The sequence below is a fragment of the Chaetodon auriga genome, chromosome 18 (genome assembly GCF_051107435.1).
Source record: "Chaetodon auriga isolate fChaAug3 chromosome 18, fChaAug3.hap1, whole genome shotgun sequence".
Taxonomy (NCBI): Eukaryota; Metazoa; Chordata; class Actinopteri; order Chaetodontiformes; family Chaetodontidae; genus Chaetodon; species Chaetodon auriga.
This window is the reverse complement of record NC_135091.1, coordinates 11,152,430-11,176,763: the sequence shown is the minus strand read 5'-3', so window position 1 is coordinate 11,176,763 and position 24,334 is coordinate 11,152,430. Positions and strand designations below refer to the sequence as shown.

The following is a 24,334-nucleotide window of genomic DNA, read 5'->3' as shown; positions in this document are numbered from 1 at the left end:
TACTCGGTAAATGCTGTAGATTATTAACTTGGCAGGCGGAAAATGAGGGCATTTTGATTAATTAGTCTCTTCAGCCTCAGTGTTTCAGGTATGTGAGCATACATGTGAAGGCTCTGATGGCATACATACCCACACTATCCTCCAGTGCTATTAATATCATATGTAAGAGTCAACATGCACCTAATGAACACGTCTGAGCTCATCACTTCTCACTGTAATTTCTCCCGTCTCTGCCTTCTTGTCTCATAAAGCAGAGATGACACATTAAACGTGTTACAGTAAATGCAGCCAGCTGAGACCCACATCATCATCTGTCTGACTTCAGGTTATCTTTGGCCTTTTTTATTGCAATGATGTCAGTAGCTTCTTTTTTCTTTTCTTTTCTACATGACCTGTTTAAATCAGTGCGAAAACACAACAGCGCCACATGCTGGACACTGAGGGGCATTACAACAGGCAGGACGTTTGATACTGAATGGGCTCAGTACAATTGCGGAAAAAGTGTGATTAAAGGATTTTCCAAGCACGGACAAAAAGCGTCATAGTCCGGGTGAGTCAGAGAGGAAGAGGGCTCTGAGTCTACGTGTGGATCTACATGCACTCTGCCCTCCTGGACATGAGCACTGGCATGATTTAATTGCGTGGATATTTAAGTGCACATGTTTTTTTTTCCCCCTCATTTCTCAGGCTTTCTGCCAGTTCCTCCATTTCTGGCTAAGACACTGCTAAATAAGGAAGACAATGTCTCCGTCTCCTCCTCTCACTACTGTATTTCACCCATTGTTCTCTTCTGAACACACATTACAGCCTCTTAACCTGCAGGCCACGATACATGAACTGAATCTGGGCTATATACCCATTGAGATCTATGATTTTCTAACAGTGCAAACTACTTGATGTTTCTCTGAAGAGCCATTCGAAGGGTCTAACACCACACACACACAAAACCACGCAGAGCCACACGGCAAGTATAGATCAAACATTTACTCTTTTCATACCTTTATCACAACTTTCAATACAGATTTCGATTAGAAAATCTAAACCACATTTTCACTGAGTCCTGATATGGAATATAAAGTCCAAGCTAAAAACCCTCCACTGGAAACTGCAGGCACCTTGTTTTTTTCTTTATTTTCTTCTTTTTTCCAGCTTCACTCCAGAAACCAAAATAACTGCATTCACACAGCAGAGACGAGAGAAGTTTCACAGCAGCCGGGTGACGAAGGATTTCACACCCGGGAAGGTGTTGAGAGATTACCAGCATGTGAGAGGCAAGGTGAGCCCAAGAGCCGGAGCTTGTGCGATACCAGGATGAGCTTCTTCCATCTCAGCGGTTCATTAACATTCATGACTAATCCCAGTCAGCCTTCCCGTCAGCCTCAGTCAGCAGCATGGATCCATATGGTTTCATTTCTATATGTTTTTACAATCTCCTACTAACAGTTGAACAGACAGAAATCATGCTTCGGGACTAAAAAATAAAAACTTTTGCTCGTTATCAACTGGAATTCAGCTAAATCTGACGAGACACGAATGTACAGCAGAGGCTCTACAGAGTTGCATCACCAGACACAAACTGAGGAAAATCACGCTGTCACCTGAGGTTCATTCAAAGATCCTGAATGTTCATGTTAACGGTCAGTTTGAGGAAGACAGATAGTTTGAATGACACAGTTTTCACCCTAAAAAGCTAAAAGATATTAAACAGCAATTGAAATCTGCCTACAGTGACACAGAAAACATGCTGCACGGGTAAAAAGTCTTGTGTGTAAATGGGGAAAATTGCAGAACAGAAATACGTGACCCCGACATGTTGGTCCTGGTCTACACTGTGACTCATTCTGTATTAACCTCATTATTTCGTGACTGTGGGTTTACATTTAGAATTCAGTCCTCTTCCTTAATACAATCAATGTTTTACGCTTTCATCAATGACATTTCCACCAGACGGGACTGTTGGTGTGATTCTCCAAAAGATCAGCAAAACACAGCAACGCAAACAAAAAGAAAATGCAAGAATAATGTTGAAAACATCGGAGGAGAGAGAAAATTCAACCTTTTTTACATTCATTTCACACCTGAATATGCAGAGCTGTTTGTCTCTCCTTACGACCACATCCCAGCTCCTCCCAGTCTGTCCACTCAGGGTTGCCTGAAATGGGAAAGATAAGCTGGTGCTTGATGACCAGTTGTGAGTAGGTAACGTGGCCTTTGCTCTGCAGTCCTGACCTCGCCGCTGACTTGCACTTTCCTGTTGGCCCCACGATCTGTCCATCAAATCGCCTGACACTTGGGGATCGGTTTAGGCTGAGTGAGAGGCCGGCGGTGTGCGGCCTTCCCAGTACTTCTGATATGCTGACTGAAACATGTCCTTACATCGCAGCTTCGCGTTCAAGCGGGAGCAGATGAGGAACGAGCCGCCCATCTTGCGGTGGAGCGAGTACGTCTCCTCGGGCGGCGGGGTGAGCCGTTGCTTGAGCATCACGGGGATGAGGTTGTGGATTCTCTCGGTGGTGGACTGGGCGCCGAAGTCGAAGGGCTCCGAGGAGGAAAAGGCCTCGCCGAGGATCATCACGGCATCCACGTGGGCATTGATCATTGACTGGACAGAGGGAGGGGAAAACAGGCTGCGTGTTAGTCTCAGATAATGACCATCCAGCACAGCAACACATGCTGCAGCCATGCTGTGTGATCTAGAGCAGAGACAGAGACAGAGACTTACCTTGGACTCATACCCAGTCAGGAACTTCATCTCAATAGACTTCTGCTGAACTCCCTCCCTGTTGCCCTCGGCAGCTGAACGGATTATCTACAATCACAAACAGGTCATCAGTGTCATGGAGAATCTGTATAATCAACATGAATCTTATTTTAACAATTAGTTGAACCACAACATACCAGTGTTGTCACGTTATTGAAATGTCTAATATCGACACAACACCTTGAAGAACATCGGTATTTGACATGATGGGGAAAACTGGCATGATGTTGAGGGCATCAAAATTAAGATTTTTATCAAAAGACAGGTTCTCCTCAGCTTCTCTTTGGTACTAAGACAAATACCACACTTTTTTAGAAACATGAGCTGTTGCTTAAAATTATTAGCTCATATTCAAGTGCAGCGAATGACATAAGTGAGTGAGAGGAGGCGGGGCTACGTGGGCAATGCAGGGGTGTGTGAGTCAACTGGCTGCCAGACGCAGCTGATACCAGGCTTTAACAATGCAGAGGATGAGCACTGAAACGCATTTAAGTATTCAGCATTGAAAAGAAGTGATTTGAAACAGAGTACGACATTAATCCACTCCGATTGTAGTGAAAAGAAAGAATCTTACCTCTATGTAGACATCTGTGAAACTCTCATCAAATCCTCTCGTGGCTCCAAAGTCCAGCAGCGACACCTAGAGAGACAAAATCACCAGAGACCACTTATGATTTTCATGCTCATCGTCATCATTATTTTTAGTGGTAGTAGTAGTAACTGTAGCAGGAGTAACTCCAGTAACAGTCCTATTTTTATCCTGTACACAGACTCACCCTGTGTGTCTGCGGATCATAGAAGAAGTTGGACCAGTTGGGGTCAGTCTGCATGTACCTGAACTCAAACAGCTCCCTGAGGCACAGCGTCAAGATGTTCTCACAGATCTGACACAGAAACAAACATACAGAAACTCTAGTGCTGTTCACTGGCATAACAAATGACTTCCTGCCACAAAGACCCATTCATCTATCAGTGGATTTATTGATCAGAAAGAAACTAGTTCTCCCATAGTCTGAACACATTATGCAACACATCCCTCCCGACGTGAGTGCACCCATTAGCCAGCGACACATCTATCGACCCCTTCATCCGTCCGGTTTGTCAGCTCTGTCACCTCGTTCTTCAGCTCCTGCGAGAGGTTCTCAGTCTGGTCCAGGGGAAACCCGGGGACAAGCTCTGTGGTCAGGACATGGCTACTGCTCAGCTCATCGATCACCTCTGGGACATAGAAGAACGGCTCGTCCTTCAACAGCTCCCTGAGTCAGACAGATGAACAGACACAGAGACGCTTAAATGCAGGTTAAGCAGGCAGGTGGTACGTACAAAGAAGGTAACAGTAAACTGTAAATAAACTCTGCAGCATTTGTAAGCGTCTACATTATGAATGAATGGAAACAGAAGCTCTGCGAGGGCCGACGTGCTAGACTGTGTCAAACTATATGAGACTCACCTGAATTTCTTTGCACACTGGGCTTCTCTAACGTAGTCGCACTCCAGTGATAGCTCTTTACTCATTACGTCTATCAGGTGCTCCGGAAAAAGACCTGAGGAGAGACGAAGACACCAACCAACTCAGTATCTGACCAAGTGTGGAATATGGCCACAATCTGCCCTTCTGTTCCTGAGTTACTGCGTTAAATAATGGCCTGAAAAGTGTTTTTTGCAGAATATTATGACGTCACAGTGAAGGTAACCTTTGACCTTTTGGATATAAAATATAAAATCACTTCTTTATTTTATCCAATGAGACCTTTTTAGTGTGTGAATTCAGTATTACAGCAGCAGATGGAGCAGTGAAAACACAGTGAAGCTCAACACAGATGTGCAAGTGTCTACGTAAGAATTAGAAGGTGAGCACGCTCGTGTTTGCATGTATAACAGAGTTTACCTTCAGGCAGGGCGTTGCTCATACTCAGCACCGTCATCAGGTTGTTGACGTCACTGTCGATACTCTGAGCGACACCGGGATACTGGGGACAGACAGAGACACATATTATTTAATTTGATCAGAAAATGAGAGAAAAAACATCTTTTATGTCACATACTTTTCTGTGGTGCTTTTATTCATAATCCCACTTTAAAATACAGGACCACACGTGCACCACGCTTACGAGTAATCTCCTGACTCTCTTTTAAACGAGTCTTTAAAGTGTAATGTAAATAGCATTCACTGGGATTGTAATTATATTCTGTACCTGGCAAATCACTCATGAGCTCAAAAAGCCTTAAAGTAATTTTTTAAAGACATCAATTAAATAATCGGTGAACACGTAAAGGCATAACATAACCTCAGCTCAAAGAAACCACAAGCATCTGATGTTTACGCTGACTCAGATCTGCTCTGTAAACAGAGCAGAGATCAGAATGTGTGTGGTTTCTCTTCAAATGCACGTTTGAGAGGACAAACACATGTGAGACACACTCCAGTTACGCTGTTTATCCTCATAACATAAAGCTGTGTATACAAACACACACCCTTTCACAGCCTACCTGTATTTTCATGGCCACCTCCCTGCCATCCTTCATCCTCGCCAGGTGAACTTGGCCGATGGACGCTGCCGCAAACGGACGCTCCTCAAACGATTCCAGCTTGTCTCTCCAGTTAGGACCCAGGTCGCTGTTCAGCGCTTTCTACAGACAGACAACAGACACAAACAGTTGATAGTTCTGCAGCTCGTCACAGTCAACTCAATGTATCGCCATTAAAAAATAAACTGCCAGCTTAAGTAAAAGAAAAAAAGACCCTTACTGTCATTTGTTTGATTGGCATGAAGTCGGCACTCTGTCTTACACGCTCGAAGATCTTGGCGAGTTGAGGGTTGATGAATGCGTCATCTGAAACGCAGACACACAAAGGTCTATTGCAATAAAAGACTGATACTGCATGGCAGCCACAAATACGACACGAGCAGACATTGCACACGACGTGAGGAATCACTATTTCAAACTGTATTGTCAGTTTCAAAATAGTTTGAGGCCCCTCAAGGTTAACACTATTTTAGACTGGTGCTAAAGGGTACAATGCCTGGACGGGCAATTATCCAGCGACAACTGCGTTCCTGCCTTGACGGATAAATGTCAACAGCTGGCAAAGACCACTGCAGTGACTTTACATCCTCCTCACTTGAGTCCAGTCATGTTTTCCCATGTTCTGTGGGATAAACACTGATGCATGCGTGTCCACATACAGACGACGACTGCGACCTTTCTCTGCATGATTCAAGACTTTGAGATTCTCCTTTAACTTGTAAAATATTAGTCTTGCACCATCCTGCTCGTCACCTCATGCACCTGGGAAGTCTCCTGGCTATTCCAACGATAAACAAATTGAGAGGTTCACTTCATCTGCCCCAAATACTAAAGTACAGCTAACAACTTATACCCAGTGTTGACTCGTCACTTGGCTAACTTGTCACCATGTTAGAGATAAAGTTGTCCCAGTTCTGTCAACAATCACACACATGCACACAAGGTGAAACCTGTTTAGCAAACACCAGGAAGCCGTTGTCTTCTGCTCCGTTATTACTGTGTTTGTTGCTTATCTTAATGACACTGCCTGTGTTCGGTTTAACCCAACATGTTATGAATGCTAATGAACGAGGGGCACCAGCCAAGGTCGGGCAGCGAGGGTAACAGAGATAAACAAAAATAATGACGTGTTTAGTGCTCTAACCCGAGCCAGCTGCTCCAGCTCTGTGACAGGATGTTTCCTGCTGCCGGCCGTCCAGCCTCTAGTTTCAGCTGGCGTACGTATGCAAAACACAAACAAGTGCTAACTTACACTGTAACATTCTCAGCTGCTGCTACCTGCATGTTTGTGCTGGAGCGCAGTCTGACAGAGCAAAAGGTGACCTCATGTAGAGTCACTGATCAACAACAAACAGACTTCTGTGCCAACTTTCTTCACTGACGGTCGTTTGTGGTCCAGCGTTTCTTTCTCAGGTAAAAATGGATAGTGATCTCTGGTCTCCACGGCTGGTGGAAATGATGTATGTGTGAACTTTTGTGACTGAGTTCCCTCATCAGATCTGTCAGCTTTATTCTTCCTCCATCATTGTCCATTCTGCCGTACATCCCTCCTCGCGCTCACTCTTTTCATGCTGACTCATCCCTCTTTTTTATCTCCACCTCCTCTAGCTCACCCCGTCTACTTCTTTCCTTTGTGAGTGGATGTGTGTGTGTGTGTGTGTTTGTTATGCACCTTGAATGCTGAGCATCTGTCCCAGTTTTAACGCAGCTCCTCTGACTTTGCACAGGGTACTGACGATGCGCTCAGCGTTGGCCTCAGACAGGAAGGGGCTGGAGTCCAGAACGCCTTTCTTATTTTCACCTGCAGAAGCACAAAACACAGGATTTCATCAAACTTTTATCTATGTGCGAATTAATTATGTAACATTTTATGTTTTACGGACAGGTGAACTAATTTGGCGTTGATCAATATCAATAGTTTAAGGTTCAGGTTTATATAGAATATGTGCATCTGTTTGCGTACATATCCGAGCAGACGTGTTTGTCTGTGTGCACAGCATATGTGTCAGTAGGCCATCAGGTAGTGTGTTTAAGTGTGTCTGCCTTCAGAGGCTTTAACGGAGATTGGCCACACACAAACACACACACACTTACGAGTGTGTTCAGAGCATGGGATTAACGCACACACAGATAAACACCCACAAACAGACGCACAGATTTACGACCGTACGCCCCTGCAGCTTAGCTCTGTTTTAGGATTAGCAGGCTCACGGTGCAGAGCAGGAATGTCTGTTTGCAGAAGGTGGCGGGATGGTGAGGGCGGCGGCCTAACTGCGCTCTACTGGCATAGAAAAGGTGTGCAGCGTGTAACAACATGCACCAAGGATGGGCACTGAAAATGATGTTAGCTTTCACAGCAGTGCTCTTCCAATAGGAATGCTGATGACGAGCCAGAGAGAGACACACCTGTCCTCACAGGCAGAAAATCACTTACATCCTGCATCTTTATATATACACAAATGACACAATCAGAGAGAAGCAGCTGTAATCTCAGCACAACAGTTGTGAAACTCGCCACGTGCATGATTCAGTCTCCCAGATAGCAGTGACATACCTGCTATTAGACTATCTATCTACTGCTGTTAGAAAAAAATACTGGAACAATAATGCAAAAACAAACAAACAATGCTGTGAAAAAGCAATTGCCCTCTTTCCTGATTGCTTCTATTTTTGCACATTTGTCACAAACTCAGTAAACACAAAATACCATTTTGAATGATTCTTTCTTTTATTGAAAGAAAAAGTTATCCATCTCCCATCATCACCCCTGTGAAACAGTAACTGCTTTCACATCGCTGTGGAGGAATCCTGCTTTCTGAGCATGAACTGCCCATTTAAGGTCCTGCTCACATATATAAGTCGGCTGTTTTTTGGAAAGGTAAGTGTGGGTGTGTTACCTGCTGCATCACTGTGTCTGATGGTCTTCTTGGCAACTTCTGCCAGTGCTCCAATACCCAAACCTACAGCAAGACCTGGCAGAAACACACAGACAAAACAACAATGCACTTATGAGTGTGGACTGGTTTGATACATTAACTGTGTAAGAGACAATAAAAAGGTCTAAAATGATGTAAAACTGCAAACAATGTTGTTCCACAGTCATGCAGCGACACTAAAAAACATCCTTTTAGTGAGTCAGTCAGTCGGTCAGTCAGTGTTTCACCAGTGTTCAGTGATGTTGGTGTCTATAATTACTGACTATATGAAGCCACCTGTTGCCATATTCTCATTAAAATATCACATACAACAGAATATATGACACAAATAAAACAACCCGGCAGTGAGCAGTGACAGAGCTGCAGCAGCTGCACGTCTGCCGACCTAAGAAAGCACATGGAGATTACATCAAGCATCTAATCATATTAACAATTAAGATGCTGAAACAGTTAATCCTCGAAAAAATTAGAGGGTTTATTTTAGCAGATAGAAAGAAAAAGACAGCCTGCACGAGTCGTAGACTGTTTGTGAGTGCACTCCTTCATCTCTGGTCTGTACTTTATATAACTCTGCATTACATAATCAATTAGTCAGCGGTCTCTGAAGCGACAAATGTGAGATCCAACGGTAGATGGACAAATCAGGACGCCGTGTGCTTCAGTGTCTTGTACGCGAGATGAGCGTTTCTTCATTGGTCAAAGACATGTCATCGCCTCTATTGTTGGAGACAGGTTGGACCAGAGGGAAGACGGACGCACACCACCCTTTACGAGAAAATGCGCTGAACTTTGCACCACCTATGTTCCCATGTGTAACCTGATCCAGTGCTACTCTGTCATCTCACTGTTTTTGTCTTCCTGCCTCAGTGACGATTTAAAATGTACAGCAGTAAATTTAAACTCCAGCGCAAAAATACACTTAAATAGCAGATGAGGCTGCATCCTGTCATTGTATGTATGACTCCCCGCCGGGCAGAGATCAGCATTTCCAGCAGCATCTCCGGGAGACAAAATCTTTTCCAGACCAAGCACAAGTGTCTGTCAATCATTTGAGACAGCCATGTGTTTACAGAGCGACTGCTGAACACTAAGTAGGAGCTTTAAAAGACGACTCCCCCTCCTTCATTCAGTATTCAGAACCGGGAATAAAATATACTTTATGGCCCTGTTTCCTCACAAACCTCAGAAAAACCTTCCAAAGCAGTGACGTGCGTGGCAACAGCAAAGTTATTAAAACTTGCTTTTTCAGGAAACGTGCCAACAGATTTATGAAACTATATAAATCACTTTGCTGCTTGTTCTCAGCCTAACACGCCTAAAAGCTGCATTCTTTATCTCCACTCGCAGCTGAGAATAAAACTTGGATAACTTGTCAACAAATGTTGCAGGAGAGCGAAGGACAGGCCGAGGACACATTCCTCCTCCTCCCCCACCTCTCCAACACCTTCTAAATGTTACCACTGTCAACATGCCGAATAACTCGGCTCTGCCTTCTGCATCTCACTGCAGCCTGTGCAAGTCCCGTTTGTTTGGTATGAGCTATGTGTATTTGTGTTGGCAGTGGTCTGACTCATCTGTCCCGGGTTCAAATTAGGACCCCGATTCCAAAAAAGCTAGGAAGCTGTGTACATGTACATAAATACAGAATGCCACCAATGAACCTGTAGATGAGGTAAAACATTAAATATATTTTGAGTGTTTTGTAATAGAGTATATGTCAGAAAGGATTAGTTAATTATCACATCCTGTTTTATTTACGTTTCACACGAGTGTCTTTGGGACTTCTGTGGAATCGCGGCCCACAGCTCATGTTCTCCTTCATATTCTGTGCTTCTAGCTTCTCTGTCCAACTGCACGCCACCGGTTAGCTTATCCATCTTCCATCCGAAGTGAATTTATGAGCTGCTGATCTACAAACTCTGATCTGTCATGTTAAACCGCGTCTCAGGCTTGTTGTGAGCTTTTCATAACGCTTGTGTGAACGTATTAACCTTTGAATATGTTACAGCTAATAGACTGAGAGAACAGGCAACATGGTCAAACGAATGATCACACAACACAACAATCTGCTCACACAGATATTATTACAGCTGAAGCGTCGCTGTCCTCTCTCTCAGTCTGTCTATCAAGGAGTGTCTTTATCTGGACAGGAACACGGGTCCATTAAAGGGCCAGATACACCTGATCTAACCTCTTGAAGTGTTTGTTGAAGTCATTTATGTCTGTACATCTCGTACATACACTCAGTGGCGTTATCTTGACGTCGTGAGAAGGCCGTGCAGAAGGATAACAACAACTGTCTTGAAGCCAGTGACTGCAGTTTATTGAGGAGGTGGACTCTTACCGGCAGACTGAAGATTACAAGGTTAAGACGTCTGCTGAATGTCACAAACTCAATTTCATGTCACATTACTCACACAAACTTTCTAACATTGTCTATCTAGCTAATTGAAGAGAAATCACAGCATGTTTGACACTATATACGACTTGCATGCAGACACACATACCTACAGCTGTAGTCAGCCAATCAGACGAGATTCAGACAGATTAACACAGAGTTGTATCACTGTACCTCCAAAGTTGGCCAGTCTGCCGAGCCGAGTCACTGGCACTTTCCTCTCTCTGGCTCTCTCACTCAACTAAAGAAGACAGAGCAATAAAGATACCTTTATATTAAAAGGCGTGTGTGGAAAGGTGCATGTTTGCATCAGCGTCGATGTTGAGGGACACACATTACCATCTGTTTGTGTGGTTTCATGTCAGCCCTCTTGCTCTGTCTTGCTTTCTCGATGTCTTCGGCCGTCAGCCCTCCGACTGTGGAAGGGTCCTGATGGTAGCTCCTGAGGTGACTGACCTGATGCTGACAGTATAGCTGTCCCCACAAATGCCTGTTCAGACTGTGGTTGTAGAGATGGTGATGTCCAATGAAATGTCTGCCACATCCAAAGCAAAAGTGATTACCTCCATCCTCCAAACAGCAGCAAAAACATACGGTATATGGTACACAGCAATTGAGTGAGAGACTAATTATACCTGGCATCTTGGTGGTACGATCTGGTGTTTCCAGGAAACTGTTTGCTGGGATCTTTGTATCCCTCAAACAGCGACTGCCTCCCACGGCTTGCTCCTGCTGCTGCTGCTGTGCTGTCAGCACTAGCTCCTGTGTGATCCACTGTAGCGTCCACACCTTCCTCCCTGAACTCTGAAGATGTGAACTCACTCTCATCCTGAGGGAAGTCAAATTCTAACTCCGATGAAGAGGTCTGCTGCTGGCCAGACAGCTCCTGGACAGACACATACACATGAAAGCGCACTCGTAGTCTTCTTTCAACATTTAATGCAATGTGCAGTTCCTCATGAATACTAAATTATGCTGCCACCTACACACACCTGCATTGTCATCATAGCGGCAGAGAGGCCTTGCTCTGCAGCTGATTGGACACTTTGGACTGCGGCACCGACTCCTGGGACTCCTGGCATATACAAATATTAGCTTTATTAGTACTTCAGTACGTTATTAACTAACCATTCATCAAGATTATCAGTGTTATTGCCCATAATGAGTGCTAGTAATAAAAACAGATGAAAAGTCTAAGTCTGTTTAAACAAGTTAAACGCTATCTTGCAGGAAATTAAAATAATGTCGAAACAAATATTGTGTCACCATCTCTGTTCAGGTAACAATTATATTTCAAAACTCCAACTCTTTTTATAACCTTTTATTTTTATGGAATAATGGCTATAAAGTTCCTGAATTATCAGGTCATGAAGCTGAAAAACAGCTTGCTAGCATTTTTGCTAACATTACCTTTCAACCAGTGGGTAAACCAGCCACAAGTCAGTGCGCTATAGTGGAGTTAGCAGGTTAGCTAGCCGAGTGTTTTTAATGTGACTACCACTCCTTTCCAAAAGATAATATTTCAATGTGACACTAGCTTTTTCTTATTAATGTCTTCTATCTGTACAACAATTATTTCCACCTGCAAGTACTGTTTGTAAACATTACCTTTCAACCAATGTGTAAAGCTAACCACAGACTAGCCTACCCTGGTGTGAGCTAGTGTGCAAGTCAGCTAAAGGGCAACACTGTGAGTGCTAACAAGGCAGCAGCTAACAAGGCACAGCTAACAAGGCAGCAGCTCTAGAGCAAGTGCTGAAACTTTTACTTCCATTATATGACATGTCTGAAAAATAACTACCTGGGGAGTACTGTTCACATTTAGGAACTACACAGGCATGTTGACCTTACCTGCTCCACTGCGCAGCATGCTGCTCTGAGTCTCCACAACCGCCTGGCTCAACTTAGCCAAACCTCGCATTAGCAACATCATATCACCTGCCATGATGGACTGGAGACAGAAAAAAGGATAGGAAAAGAAGAAAAAATGAGATGAATACAGAGAAAAGGGGTCGATATCACTGTAAGTTATGCTACATCTTATTCCATATTTAGCAGGCCTGGCAGCGTGGAGGGGCACATACTGTACACAGACCAGACTAAAGGTCAGGTATCTATATGTGTACCAGTAACCTGTCGGTAAAGAGAAGAGGAACAAAGACAAAGACACATGGACGAGGCAAGTGGAAAGAGAAATAAAAGCTGTCGTCAACACACATTCTGCTGCCAAACAGAAACACACACACACTCACACACGCACAGCTGTCACATCTTGAGAGGACTTTATCTAAAAATACTCATGACCTGCAATAAGCATCACACACACAAGGAAGGAGGGCAACATCATGCACGCATTTATGCTATGACGATATATGTATATGTGTGTGTGTCGTCCAGAACTGGATCTGAAAATGTCACTGGAAACCAGGAGGGAGGAGTTTGAGTTGCCGGCTGCTGACAGGACCGTGACATTGTTTTCTATTACAGTCTATCTCAAAGAATTACACCTTTTCTTTGTAAGAATCAGTCTGGTGTACCGACAGTTGCCACACTTAGCTTAAACTGTGATGCAACAATGCTTGCGAACGTAACTCAATGTCAATTTAGGACACAAATAAAAGTTAACTTCACTCCTCTGGTGTTTTCAGCTCTTATGTAAACAAAAGAGCTTTCCGTCCTGTTGCAATCTGCAGTATTACAGAGTGTGTTTGTGAGTGTGTTACAGGTGCTGTTTCGTGGGTGTGACGACGTGCTTCAACACAGCTCAGCTAGGAATCGGGCCAATGGAAAAAGCTGTTGCTGGGAGAGTCGAAGCAATGTGTGAGTGCTGCTGCGCACATACACACACTGAGTCAGTAAGTGGGTCATCCCTCCTCCTTTAGGGCTGCTCTGTGTTTTCAGAGGGAGGACTGGAGACTGGGGGGTGGACGTACTTTGTGATACAAAAAGGGACCAACATTCAGAGCCCCGAGAACAATAAGCATAAAAACAGACATACACGCCTTCATGTTGTTACTGCGGCTGATTTTAAGTCACGTTGACAACCACCAGGACAGCAGCCCTAAACTGTTGCATCCTGGGTAACTATGGACTGACTCAGCATGTGATGGACCCCCAACACAATAATGAGCACTGTAGACTTGATCGTCCACAAAGGTCTTAACATTTTTAAGGTTGTGTGGACTGATGTTGTCTCTCTGTTTTATGTAGCATCCTAACTGTTTTCCCCTGTATGTGGTATTGCTCTTTCATCAGCTGCAAACTCATTTCATTAGCATGACACAGTTTGATCCCATCAGCTGTGTAACCTTGGAGGAAACTGTGCAGCATTTGAAATCCGCCTCCTGCTGCCTTCATATTTTAACTACAATCTTTTTTAAACTATTTTTAACTGCAGGCATCAGATGAACTCTCTGTTCTATTTGTGGGTCTTTTCTCCACAGGCTCTGAAAACTGCAGTTAATACACTCGTTTTAAAAATATCTGTCTAAACTAATCACTAATGATTCTAACAATGCTAACAATGCTAATGAACAATTCTGAACAATTCCCACATCAGCTCTCCCATTAAAAAAAAGGCTGGTTTTTAACAGCTTAACACCTTCCTGGCCCTAAACAATTGATTCAGTGTTTTCCAGTCCAGTTTTCAACCGCATAGCACCACCAAGACTCAAATGATATCCACTTAAACACAACAGTGGGAAAGTTTCAGTTTAAGTATTACTGGATCTCAGCGCTGCATTCAACACAGTCAACCACAACTTATTACAAGAGACTGTAAATATGTGTCGGATTTTCAGGCACAGACTTAACTAGCTTGAATTTTGTTTGAAATACATGGTCTAATTTGTGTCACTTTGTAATTACATACACTAACGGCATATTGAAATGATGTGGCGTCCCCCAAGGCTCCATTCTCGGGCCTATTCTGTTCAACATCTGCATGCTCCCACTAACCCAGATTATGAAAAACATCAAACTAACTGACCATAATTATGCAGACGACACACAGATTTACATAACAATGGCATCAGCTGACTGCAGTCTCATATAAGCACCGAGTAAGTGCATTAAACAAATCAATGACTATATGTGATTGGAAGAAAAATCAGTGCTCAGCTTCAACACCAGCATTTAAGACCATAAACCAGAGGAGAAATCAAATCAGCCTACTATCACATTAAGAATGTATCCAGAATTAAAGCACTTGTCTTATCAGGATTTAGAAAAACTTGTCCATGCTCCCTTACAAGGAGTCCAGACCTCTCAGATGGTCTGGAGCAGGTCTGCTTACTGTCCCCACAGTCAAAACTAAACATGGCGAAGCAGCTATTTTCCTCTGTAGTAATTCCTTTAAATCCTATCTATACATGTCTTTTTATGTTATTTTTATATTTTTTTTATGTCATGTCTTAACGCTTTTATGTCTTATACAAAGCACTTTGAATTGCCTCGTTGAATAGTGCTATGCAACTACATGTACTTTGTCTTTTCTTTTATATGCATCTAAGGGCGAACTGAACTATTTGTATAAAAGGTCTGCAAACACACAGACTACAGTGTACAGACTGAAGAAATACTGCAGGTATCGGCATGTTTCAAATGTCAATGAAAGGTAAAACAAAGATTGTTATTTGTACTTTACTGTCCTGACAATTATCACAGTGGTAAACTGACTCAACTCAGCAAATAAGCAAGATCCTGCAAGACCTTCTGGCATGCTGAAAATTCAGATCAGAAGCTGCACTGAGGCAACGGAAGCCCCTACTAACACAAAGCTGCACGAGTCATGGAACATGATTTCATGGAAAATATCTAAGCTTGCGCTGCATGAATGGCTGAAAAAACCATACTTAAAACATACTTTAAACAATGTGCAGTTCTGCAAAACTGGTTCAATACATTCACTTGCAAAATCTGACACTATTGAGAAGAAGCTACTGTTACCAAATCTAATCTATTGAGCAACTTCCCGTTTGTCAATGTGGGTGTGTTGCCTCAGTAGGTGTGTAAAAGCTGCTTTTCCCTCAGTGTCAGTGCTAACAAGTCAGCTATCAGAAACAGAGGATAGGACGCAATGTACAAAAAACCTGAACAAAAATGTAGAAAACTGAAAAATCTGATTCAAAGCCCAGTAGGTGAGAGGTCACTACAAGGTGCTGCATTTGTGGAAGCACACCGACTGGGATTACGCATGGTATTATATTTTGAATGCACACTCACCCACCCGAGCCTCAGTTGTTGTCTGGGCTCTGCTGCTGTCCCTCCACAAGCTGTTGACTCACTGCTATAAAAATAACCAGCCATCGCTGCCCGAGTGTGCATCGACATCCGATTGCTGTGCAGTACACCTATTGGCTTTCTCCCAGCCTCCCGTCACTGCCTTTGACTGATCCTGAGCCAGAAGTGGGAAATGTTTGTCCCATTACTGTGCAGTGGTGATCAACCAGTTTCGCCACCACTAACAAGCGAAACGTGACTGAACCCATGTTTCCTGCAGGACTGCACAACAGGAGAGTTTGGGTTCTGTTTGCTCCCAAAGTGAAAAGTGTTCATGTGATCAAATCTGTACTAAAACACCAACAAGCACTGAATGTGTTAAGACTGGATGCAGGCTTGAGTATGTTGGTGGCCATTCGACCACTGGTGATTGGTCGGATGATTACTTTCATTATTGATTATTTTTATGACAAAGCAATTAAACTACTCTATAAAACGGCAAAAAATTAGGAGGAACGCTGACCACAAGTCTTTAAATTGCTTCTTTAGTCCAAACAACAGTCCAAAACCTAAAGACTCCTCATTTACTATCAGAAATAAACAGAAAAGCAGCAAATCCTCCCATTTAAGAAACTGGAACCAGTTAGATTAATCAAATATCAAATTAGTTGCCGGTAAATTTTCTTTCCATCAGTTAATCTTTGCAGCGCTAACCTGCATCGCTGCCTTCTGAGCTCTTGAAAGTAAAAGTGGTCTTTGTAGCCCTTCCTCACTTTGTGTAATTAACTGTAATTGGCAGTGAAAAATAAACAGCTCAATCTAATAAATTAACCTTTAATGTCCTCTTAAAGAATAGTGTTATCAGTGCTGGCCACAACAGAGCGACGATCAGTGTTTGAGAGTTTAATAAAGACAATCCAACGATAATATCTCAGCCAATATTAGTTTTTTTAACAATCACATTACATCAACAAACCTTTTAGATAAGCATCCCCGGCATTTGCTGTGTAAAGAACAGCGACCGCGGTGTACTGAGCCTGACATGTTAGAGATAAAGAAAAAAAAAAACTCGCCTGAGCTCTTTAAAGGACAAGCTGTATGAAGGAAACACCTCAGATAAACTGTGTTAATAATCATCCATACTGATACAGCTGTGATAAGCTCATATCAACCTCTGTCTCAGTCAGGCTCTAGCAGATGATAATAGATGTTATACTACAGCTCCAAACATCATGTCATGCATTCACACACTCCATATACACACACACATACACACAGGGTAGATACACACATGCATGCTTAATTACTGTGTCTTTATTTAAAATAAATAGTTCACATTAATACAAATGATTGCAAATGTGCCAGAGAGAGCTGCAAAACTGTCACCTTGAACGACTGCGCAGATATGAGCTCTATGTAAAGGTACATTCACTATGAGTATTCATTAGTATTATTAGCACATGAAAGTAATATTTTCGGGTGAAAATGAATTGGAAATAAAAGTGCTACTCAGCATGTGGCTCCTGTCAGACATACGCTTCTTTCAAACACGTTCAGTGAGGCTGCATGCGCCACTTTCACTTCACTTTATGAGCATTATCCCCCAGAAATCCTCCACACTGGCGAGAAGACGCCGTTCAAAACATGCCTTATTTCACTTCCTCGTGGGCGTGCGGCCACGAGATCACAACAACAAGCGCGTGCGACGGTTGTTGACTGGTGATCACTTAAATGAACGTTTAGAGCTGCTTTAAACGGCTGAGAGTGACAGAAACGAGCAGGTTTGAGAGACAGGTTTCAGGGACTTGGGTAAATCTCGGCTGAGCTGGCAGGTCGGCAAAGTTTGCAGAAGTAACAGAGCAGCCATGACCGACGGGCACGTCAGCACGCTGTCCGGGATTTGGCAAGCTGAAGCAGCGACGGTGAACGGGGTTGTGAACAGGCCGAAGCAAGAAAATACTAATTTACCACTCATTTTATTAGCTAATGCCTGTTAATCTGCGTTAGCGTCTCAAACACTCACCTGCAGCTGTCTTGCAACGTCCCCGCTTATTTCTCGTCCAGACGAGGTCAAATGAATCTCTCTTTATTCTTCAGTACAGATATAACGGGGGATCGGGGGTCTTTTTTTCACGGGACACGGTTTGCTAGCTGCAGGACTTGCAGATCGTTCGCTGGTCCTCCTCCTGCCGCTGCTGCTGGCGGCGTTTAATCCACTTCGTCTCTCTCTCCACCACGAGGTCAAGCCTTATTTACCAACTTGAGGGAAGCCAGAGCCGTGCGTTGACGCAACCCACCAGCGCCCCCGTGCTAACACAAACTGCACGTTTTGCACACGATCCCGCATAAAGACTTCATAAAAGTGGATGCATTTTAATCAGTACGCTAAATATTTTTTATTGCAATATGTGTGTAATCATCAGCCCTGTTATATTTTGCAGTTTCACCTCTGGAATCATCAAATCTCCTTCAAATCTAGCCGTGACCTCATTTCACCCGTGAGGAGGCAGCACAGCATATCTCTGCGTCCAGCTGCCCCGATAGACTGTACTTATGCACGGCTCTGGTCTTTCTCCTCCCGCCCGCCCATCATCTGCTCCTATTGGTCCTTGTTGTGTGTTGACAGGTTGTGGGGACTGACTTGCGGCGCCTCATTGGTTCGTCACGCAAGAAAATCAGAGTGCATGTTTGTGCCTCTCTTTATGGCGAGTGGGCAGAGCCACTAATTACAGGTCGAAAGAGACTGCCGCGTGACATTTACGTGAGGACAGATGATTTGTACGTCCTGACGTCGTCCCAAACTGAATGCGTCGCTCATGTCCCGTCTGATAAAGCCTTAATAAGCAAAATTACTGAACAACAACGATAGAAATAATAATAACAAAAATAATAAACTTTGTTGTATAGCACCTTTCATACAAGATATGCAGCTCAAAGTGATTTACAACAGAGAAATCACACGCGCCAAGTTCTGCATAAAGAAGACATAGAATGAACATAAAAACAGGCAAAGGAAATGAATGTAAAATCAATTGGAGAATAAAACCCACTTGATAATGATAGTAAACGTAAGATAAGATAAGAATGAAAGTAAAGACGAAAAATAAAACATAGCATAAAATAATAAAATAAAGGTTAAAACAGAATGCATAGAAAGGAGTTCAAAAGTGCAGCAGTGCACAAGTGTGAGGCAAAGCCCAAAAGTTTCCGGCCTGTATGAGGAACTTCATAACTTCTTAAAGGCTAAAGTGAAGAGATACGTTTTTAGCTTTCTTTTGAAAATATTTAGCGAGCTGGCTTCCCTGAAAACTATAGATAACGTGTTGCAGATCATCAGAGGCTGCATCCCCAGTTTTCTTTTAGCAGCAGCCAATGAACTTGAAGGCAAATAACGGAGGGATTCAGCAGTGTAGCTTAGACGCGGCCCATTAAGGGCTTTGCATACAAGAGGACCTTGAAATCATTTCTGAATGTTACAGGAAGCCAGTGCAGAGCAGATATATGCTGATCTGATGTTCACCACCACTCAACAATATCATTTTTGGTTTCCTTATGATAAAGATGACTAATTTATTAATAGAAAACTATCAAAACATTTCAGATTCGTTGGCCCACCTATCACATTTGTTTCTCATTTTAACCCCTCCCCTCTCAGTTCATTCATCTATTTTCTTCTGTTTCTTTTTCAAGTTTCATGTTCTTGTTGATTGAATGATTCAGCGTCAGTGTCATGTTGTTTTCTGCTGTCATCACCTGATGGCACTTGCATTGCTTGTATATATTGCTTGATTTCAGCAATAAAGTTAAGGAAAATCGACACTGTCATGTTTCCAACTTTGCTGACAACTTGTGTATGAATTCATGTCTGAATATATTAAGATGGCAGTACAGCAGGCTAAAAATATGCTCTCGTATTTTTGCATATGGATGCAATGACTAACGTGACGTGCATTGGCCTCACGATCGTACATGTGACTTATGTACTAGTAGGCCGACACAATATTTCACATTTTTTTACTACATTATTTACACAAAAATGCTTTTTATCTTGTAAACGTCCTCCTCCAAGTGTCCTGCTACACAGTATGTTGAGGGAAGAGGTCTGATTATAACTATATAAGCTGTTTGGGTTGTCACAAAATACTAGACATGTGTAATGTAAAATACTTTGGTAGAAAAAAATATGTATTTCATGCCAAAATACTTGTGCAAAATGCAAATTGTGTTTTCACATTGTCTTGTAATGGTTAGGCTCCTTGGATGATTTAAAAATACGAAATAGACAATTTTTAATAGTAAAAATTACATTTTTATTAGAATGGAATTAGCAATAACAGTAACAATACTGTTATTTACTCTATAAAACAGTTGTTTCTGCAATGATACAGCTAGTAGTATCATTAATAACTCTAATATCAATAACAACACCATTAATAACAATATGGCACCATCTACTGGAAAAAGTCCAAAATAGCGTTTCGCCCTGAATTACGGTCTGGATCCTTGATTTTGACATTTTAACTCGCAACCAAACCAAAACAAACCAAACCAAACCAAACCAAACCAAAACAAAACAAAACAAAACAAAACAAAACAAAACAAAACAAAACAAAACAAAACACTTCCATGACGACATGATCAGTACATTGATTCCAGAATGCTCGAGAGTTCTAAGTGCTTTGATCTAGGACGTGTATATATAAGCCGTAAAACCATCTGCAAGCATTCACACTTTATACGGTTCATGAAAGCATACGGTTTTATCACGCACGTTAATAATACTTTTGTGAAACTTCAGTGAAACTTTAGAGAAACTTCAGTGAAACTTTCGTGAAACTTAAACGAAGATGACGAATTCAAATATCTTCAGTAGATTGTGCGGAGGGAAGTCTGATCACCATCAGACAGTAAGTACAAACACCCGTTTAATTCCCCAAACTTTGTTCATATCTGAATTTCTTTCATAGACGTAACGTCCAGCACACCGAAAGTGCTCTGAAATTACAATATTCTTAATTGAACTCAAATGACTTCACTGCTTAAATTTTTTGACTTTTTTTTTTTTTTTTTTTTTAATCACAGAGTCTTGAGAGTTATCAGAGGCAAGACACTTCTGATTTCCTCAGCGGGGCTGAGGAGATGGAGGAGGCCAGGCGGGAGGCTCTGATCCGTCAGTCAGAGACCATTTGTGCTGCAGACAAAGCACGCACGGGCAATGTGTTGAGGAGACTCTTCTGCAAACCTTCGCCCGACTCCGTCCGTTCACCCACCCCTTCACCTCCTCCTCCTCCAGCACCTCCCACTCCTCCTCCAGCACCTCCCACTCCTCCTCCAGCACCTCCAGAACCTCCAGAACCCCGGAGAAGAGTGTCCCAACTACCTGTGATGACGGTAAACCAGGGTAGAACAGGTAAGTCCATTTATAGACAAATTAATCAGTCATAATTGCAGAGCCAGAAATAAGACCAGAAACAACAGAGGTTTCTGTTATTGTTTAGTTTAGTTTAGTTTAGTTTAGTTTTTTTTTTCTTTCTTTTAACTTTTGTTTCAGTCTCTGTTGGAGGCACTAAGCCTCAGCAGGTCAAAGTAGAGATTTGCTAATGATGTAGGTGAAGATGTGAACACAGTAAACATGTAGAATTGTGACTAATGAATATCTGGATCTAAATCTGAACAGTCAAAGAAGTAGCCAATGGATACAGACTCCAAACGGCTGATGGTAAACTGGAGGCAATCCAGAAAACACTGGAGGAGTACTATGAAAAAACCACCGTCCACATACCTCAACGCCCACAGATACCAAGAAGGAAACCTGGATCAACACCATTGACTCCGGCTCCTCCTCCAAAACCGACGCAGAGGAGACGACCTCGTCATGAGGTGGTCCTGCCGCCTGCAATGACTGACACCGGAGACAAGAAAAACGACATTACAGTCAACCTACAGGCAGCGAACGACGAGAACCTCGAGAAGCTGCAGCGACTGCGTCATCCTGAGGCAGAACTGTCTCTCAGTTTGCAGCTGCTCACCTCAGAGGACTGGTAAGACTCCAACACCACACAGTACAGAAAAAGATTTTCTGCCTGCAGATACCTGCAGTGCAATACATTTACATTAACAATATTTAAAACACGAGGTCAAGTCTCATATTAGCTAAAATCTCAGTTCTCCGTCAGTTCAATGACTGGGGTTCAGCGGCTACTTTATTCAGCTTAATATGGAACCAGTAACTTCTACCAGTTGGTGCAGCCATGACACATTTTAGAAAAGCCTGAGCTGGCACTTACAGTCGTTGTTTTCTATGTTCAAGCTTGACATTACCAGCAGTTTTTTTAAACTGAAGGTCTGTCAGTTTGGTGTTGTTCATAAATAGAAGTATGATTTAATAACTGTATCATTTCATTACAGGATGAAGACGCTGGAAGGACTGCGCATTATCCGAGCTGTGGCCCAGCACCACCCGCAGACACTGATACCCAGACTTTATCGAGTTTGTACAAGTCTGAGTGAAGAGGTATGACAGACATGATCCTTTTTTAATCGTTGCGTTTATATTGTTCTCGTTTGTCTCCATGAGTCTATGAGTGTGCTCACTCCAGCACATCTGTGACAGAAGTATGACCCCTGATGTTCATTCTTACTTTCTAGGTTAGAAATCCTCGCTCTACAGTGGCCGTTGCAGCGATTGACACATTCCGTTATCTGTATATCTACCTGCAGAAGAACATGGACCTGCTGGTAGAAAGGACAGGTGTCTGCCTTCTGCAGAGAATTGCACAGTCCAATGCAAATAACTTCATTCAGCAGCAGGTCAACGTGGCCCTGGAAGTCATGGTGCAGAACTGCAGCTCAGGTCGGGTCCTGAGCCTGTTGCTGAACACGGGACTGAAGTAAGTTCACATTCAGGTTCACAATGAATTAGTAAGTGTAGTAGCAGCAGCATTTAAAAAAAATGAAATGAAACAAGATGTGCTGATTTATTTTGTCTTTGTCCTTCCTTAGTAACCTAAACACTGCAGTGAGGACCAGCGCAGCTCAGCAGCTCCACCTTTTGGCTGACATGATGGGAGTGGATGCCATCTTTGAAGCAGATGAGAGCCTCACCCACAAGTTCCTCACTGCTGTCAGTAAGATGTGTTTGGACGCTCACCCCAGAGTCAGGTATGTTATAATGTATTTAGTTGACAAGGTTCACGACTGTGTGATCTGATGTCTTCTGGTAGGTTTTTGTGAGAAATTCTCTTTGTTCAAACGTGTAACTTGTACATTGAAGTGCTAAATAAGAAACCTATCTGTCTACAGGACCCATGGACATGACATCATCCGGAAAATGAGCACTCACAAGGACTTCATGAGGCAGTTGAATGCCATCATTTCCGACAAACATCGATGGCCATTGGCAAGGATCCTGAGAAACGCCAATTAGGAGAAGAGGAGAAAGCACAGGTGATATAGGACAGCATGGTGGGGCAGCGGTTAGCAGTGACACCTCACACAGACGCAGCCTCAGAGGAAACTTTCGAGGCTGCTCCTGTGTGGAGTTTGCGTATTTTCGTCGTGTGGGTTTCCTCCGGGTGCTCCGGTTTCCTCCCACCTCCAAAAGACGCGCAGTTTCGGTCAATGTTAAATTGGAATTGGCAGAATCTTGGTAATTATAAATCAATTATCAATTATTATCAATTGATATTTTCAAAATTCGATATTTCATTTCTATTTTAATGGAGACGCTTTGATAAAACATAAAAAAGAAGAAGAAAAAAGAAATCTGAAGAAAAATAACAAATCTGACATAATGAAATAAAATAAAAAATAAATCATGTAAGTTCACTTGTATACTAATATGATGACATCCTTGTCATTTACAACTGCTCTGTCGAGAGCATCAGGAGAAGCAGAAAAGTTCTGCTTTGTACTCACAGAACAGCCTGAAATATGACTCTGTTTTGGTCGTATGAAAAACCAGGAATATGTAGTATTCCTCTTGTTGAAGGTACATGAGCTTTAATAACTTTAAGCATTTTGTTGACTTTCTAAATCCGGTTTAATAAAGGTCATTTTGAGTGGAACGAAAGGGGGATTGTGGCTGTGATGCGATACCAGCTGGGTCAGTATTATGCTGTTTAGTGTTTCCCAGGTGACTTTGAGTGTGACACGAGTTTCGGCTGAGTGTGAGAAGCCCTTTAGACACCAGCCGGCTGAACAGGAAACAGAACGGCAACATGTTTTCCCACTCAGGGCTGCTTTCTCATGACAGGAGACAAGAGGGGCATGAAGCCACCAGCTGGAGGGAAACACACCACTGCACCATCTCTCACTCCCACCATCACCTAAACATAGACGTGAGGAGCAGTGAAGCCGCTACACTTTATACCACATTATATTCACTCTATTGTTCCTGTCGTAGTAGTGTGTAGTAGTATGCCGCTATGTAATATTTCCTGTGTCCTGACTTTGTCTTTCTGAGACAGTTGTCTCTCTGCAGTGTCAGTG

The 24,334-nt window shown here is 42.8% G+C and overlaps 2 protein-coding genes across 2 annotated transcripts; one reads left to right on the top strand and one right to left on the bottom strand.

Annotated features, from left to right (window-relative positions):
- Positions 1-964: 964 nt before the first annotated feature.
- On the bottom strand, positions 965-18,397 carry LOC143336329 (atypical kinase COQ8A, mitochondrial-like). The gene is made up of 17 exons (XM_076756419.1): positions 17,868-18,397; positions 12,476-12,575; positions 11,617-11,699; positions 11,260-11,510; positions 10,964-11,159; positions 10,799-10,865; positions 8,188-8,262; positions 6,963-7,091; positions 5,511-5,596; positions 5,252-5,392; positions 4,650-4,731; positions 4,212-4,305; positions 3,876-4,017; positions 3,538-3,645; positions 3,336-3,401; positions 2,723-2,809; positions 965-2,602 (listed from the first exon to the last, which is right to left on the bottom strand). The coding sequence occupies exons 2-17, from the start codon at positions 12,567-12,569 to the stop codon at positions 2,303-2,305; spliced, it is 2,001 nt and encodes a 666-aa protein (XP_076612534.1). The 5' UTR covers positions 12,570-12,575; positions 17,868-18,397; the 3' UTR covers positions 965-2,302.
- Positions 18,398-21,741: 3,344 nt separating this feature from the next.
- LOC143336661 (TOG array regulator of axonemal microtubules protein 1-like) lies at positions 21,742-23,270 on the top strand. Its single transcript, XM_076756925.1, has 5 exons — positions 21,742-21,885; positions 22,253-22,358; positions 22,493-22,734; positions 22,847-23,005; positions 23,147-23,270. Exons 1-5 carry the CDS (start codon positions 21,743-21,745, stop codon positions 23,268-23,270), a joined length of 774 nt encoding a protein of 257 aa, XP_076613040.1. The 5' UTR covers position 21,742.
- The last annotated feature ends 1,064 nt before the right edge of the window (positions 23,271-24,334 follow it).

Bases quoted from the DNA above. Each gene is read 5' to 3' on its own strand.
- LOC143336329 (XM_076756419.1), bottom strand. From the start codon at position 12,569: ATGGCAGGTGATATGATGTTGCTAATGCGAGGTTTGGCTAAGTTGAGC. The intron at 7,092-8,187 runs GTAACACACCCA...GTGCTTCTGCAG, and splicing joins CAGACACAGTGATGCAGCAG to GTGAAAATAAGAAAGGCGTT. The intron at 4,306-4,649 runs GTAAACTCTGTT...GTCTCTCCTCAG, and splicing joins GAGCAACGCCCTGCCTGAAG to GTCTTTTTCCGGAGCACCTG.
- LOC143336661 (XM_076756925.1), top strand. From the start codon at position 21,743: ATGACTGACACCGGAGACAAGAAAAACGACATTACAGTCAACCTACAG. The intron at 21,886-22,252 runs GTAAGACTCCAA...ATTTCATTACAG, and splicing joins CTGCTCACCTCAGAGGACTG to GATGAAGACGCTGGAAGGAC. The intron at 23,006-23,146 runs GTATGTTATAAT...ATCTGTCTACAG, and splicing joins GACGCTCACCCCAGAGTCAG to GACCCATGGACATGACATCA.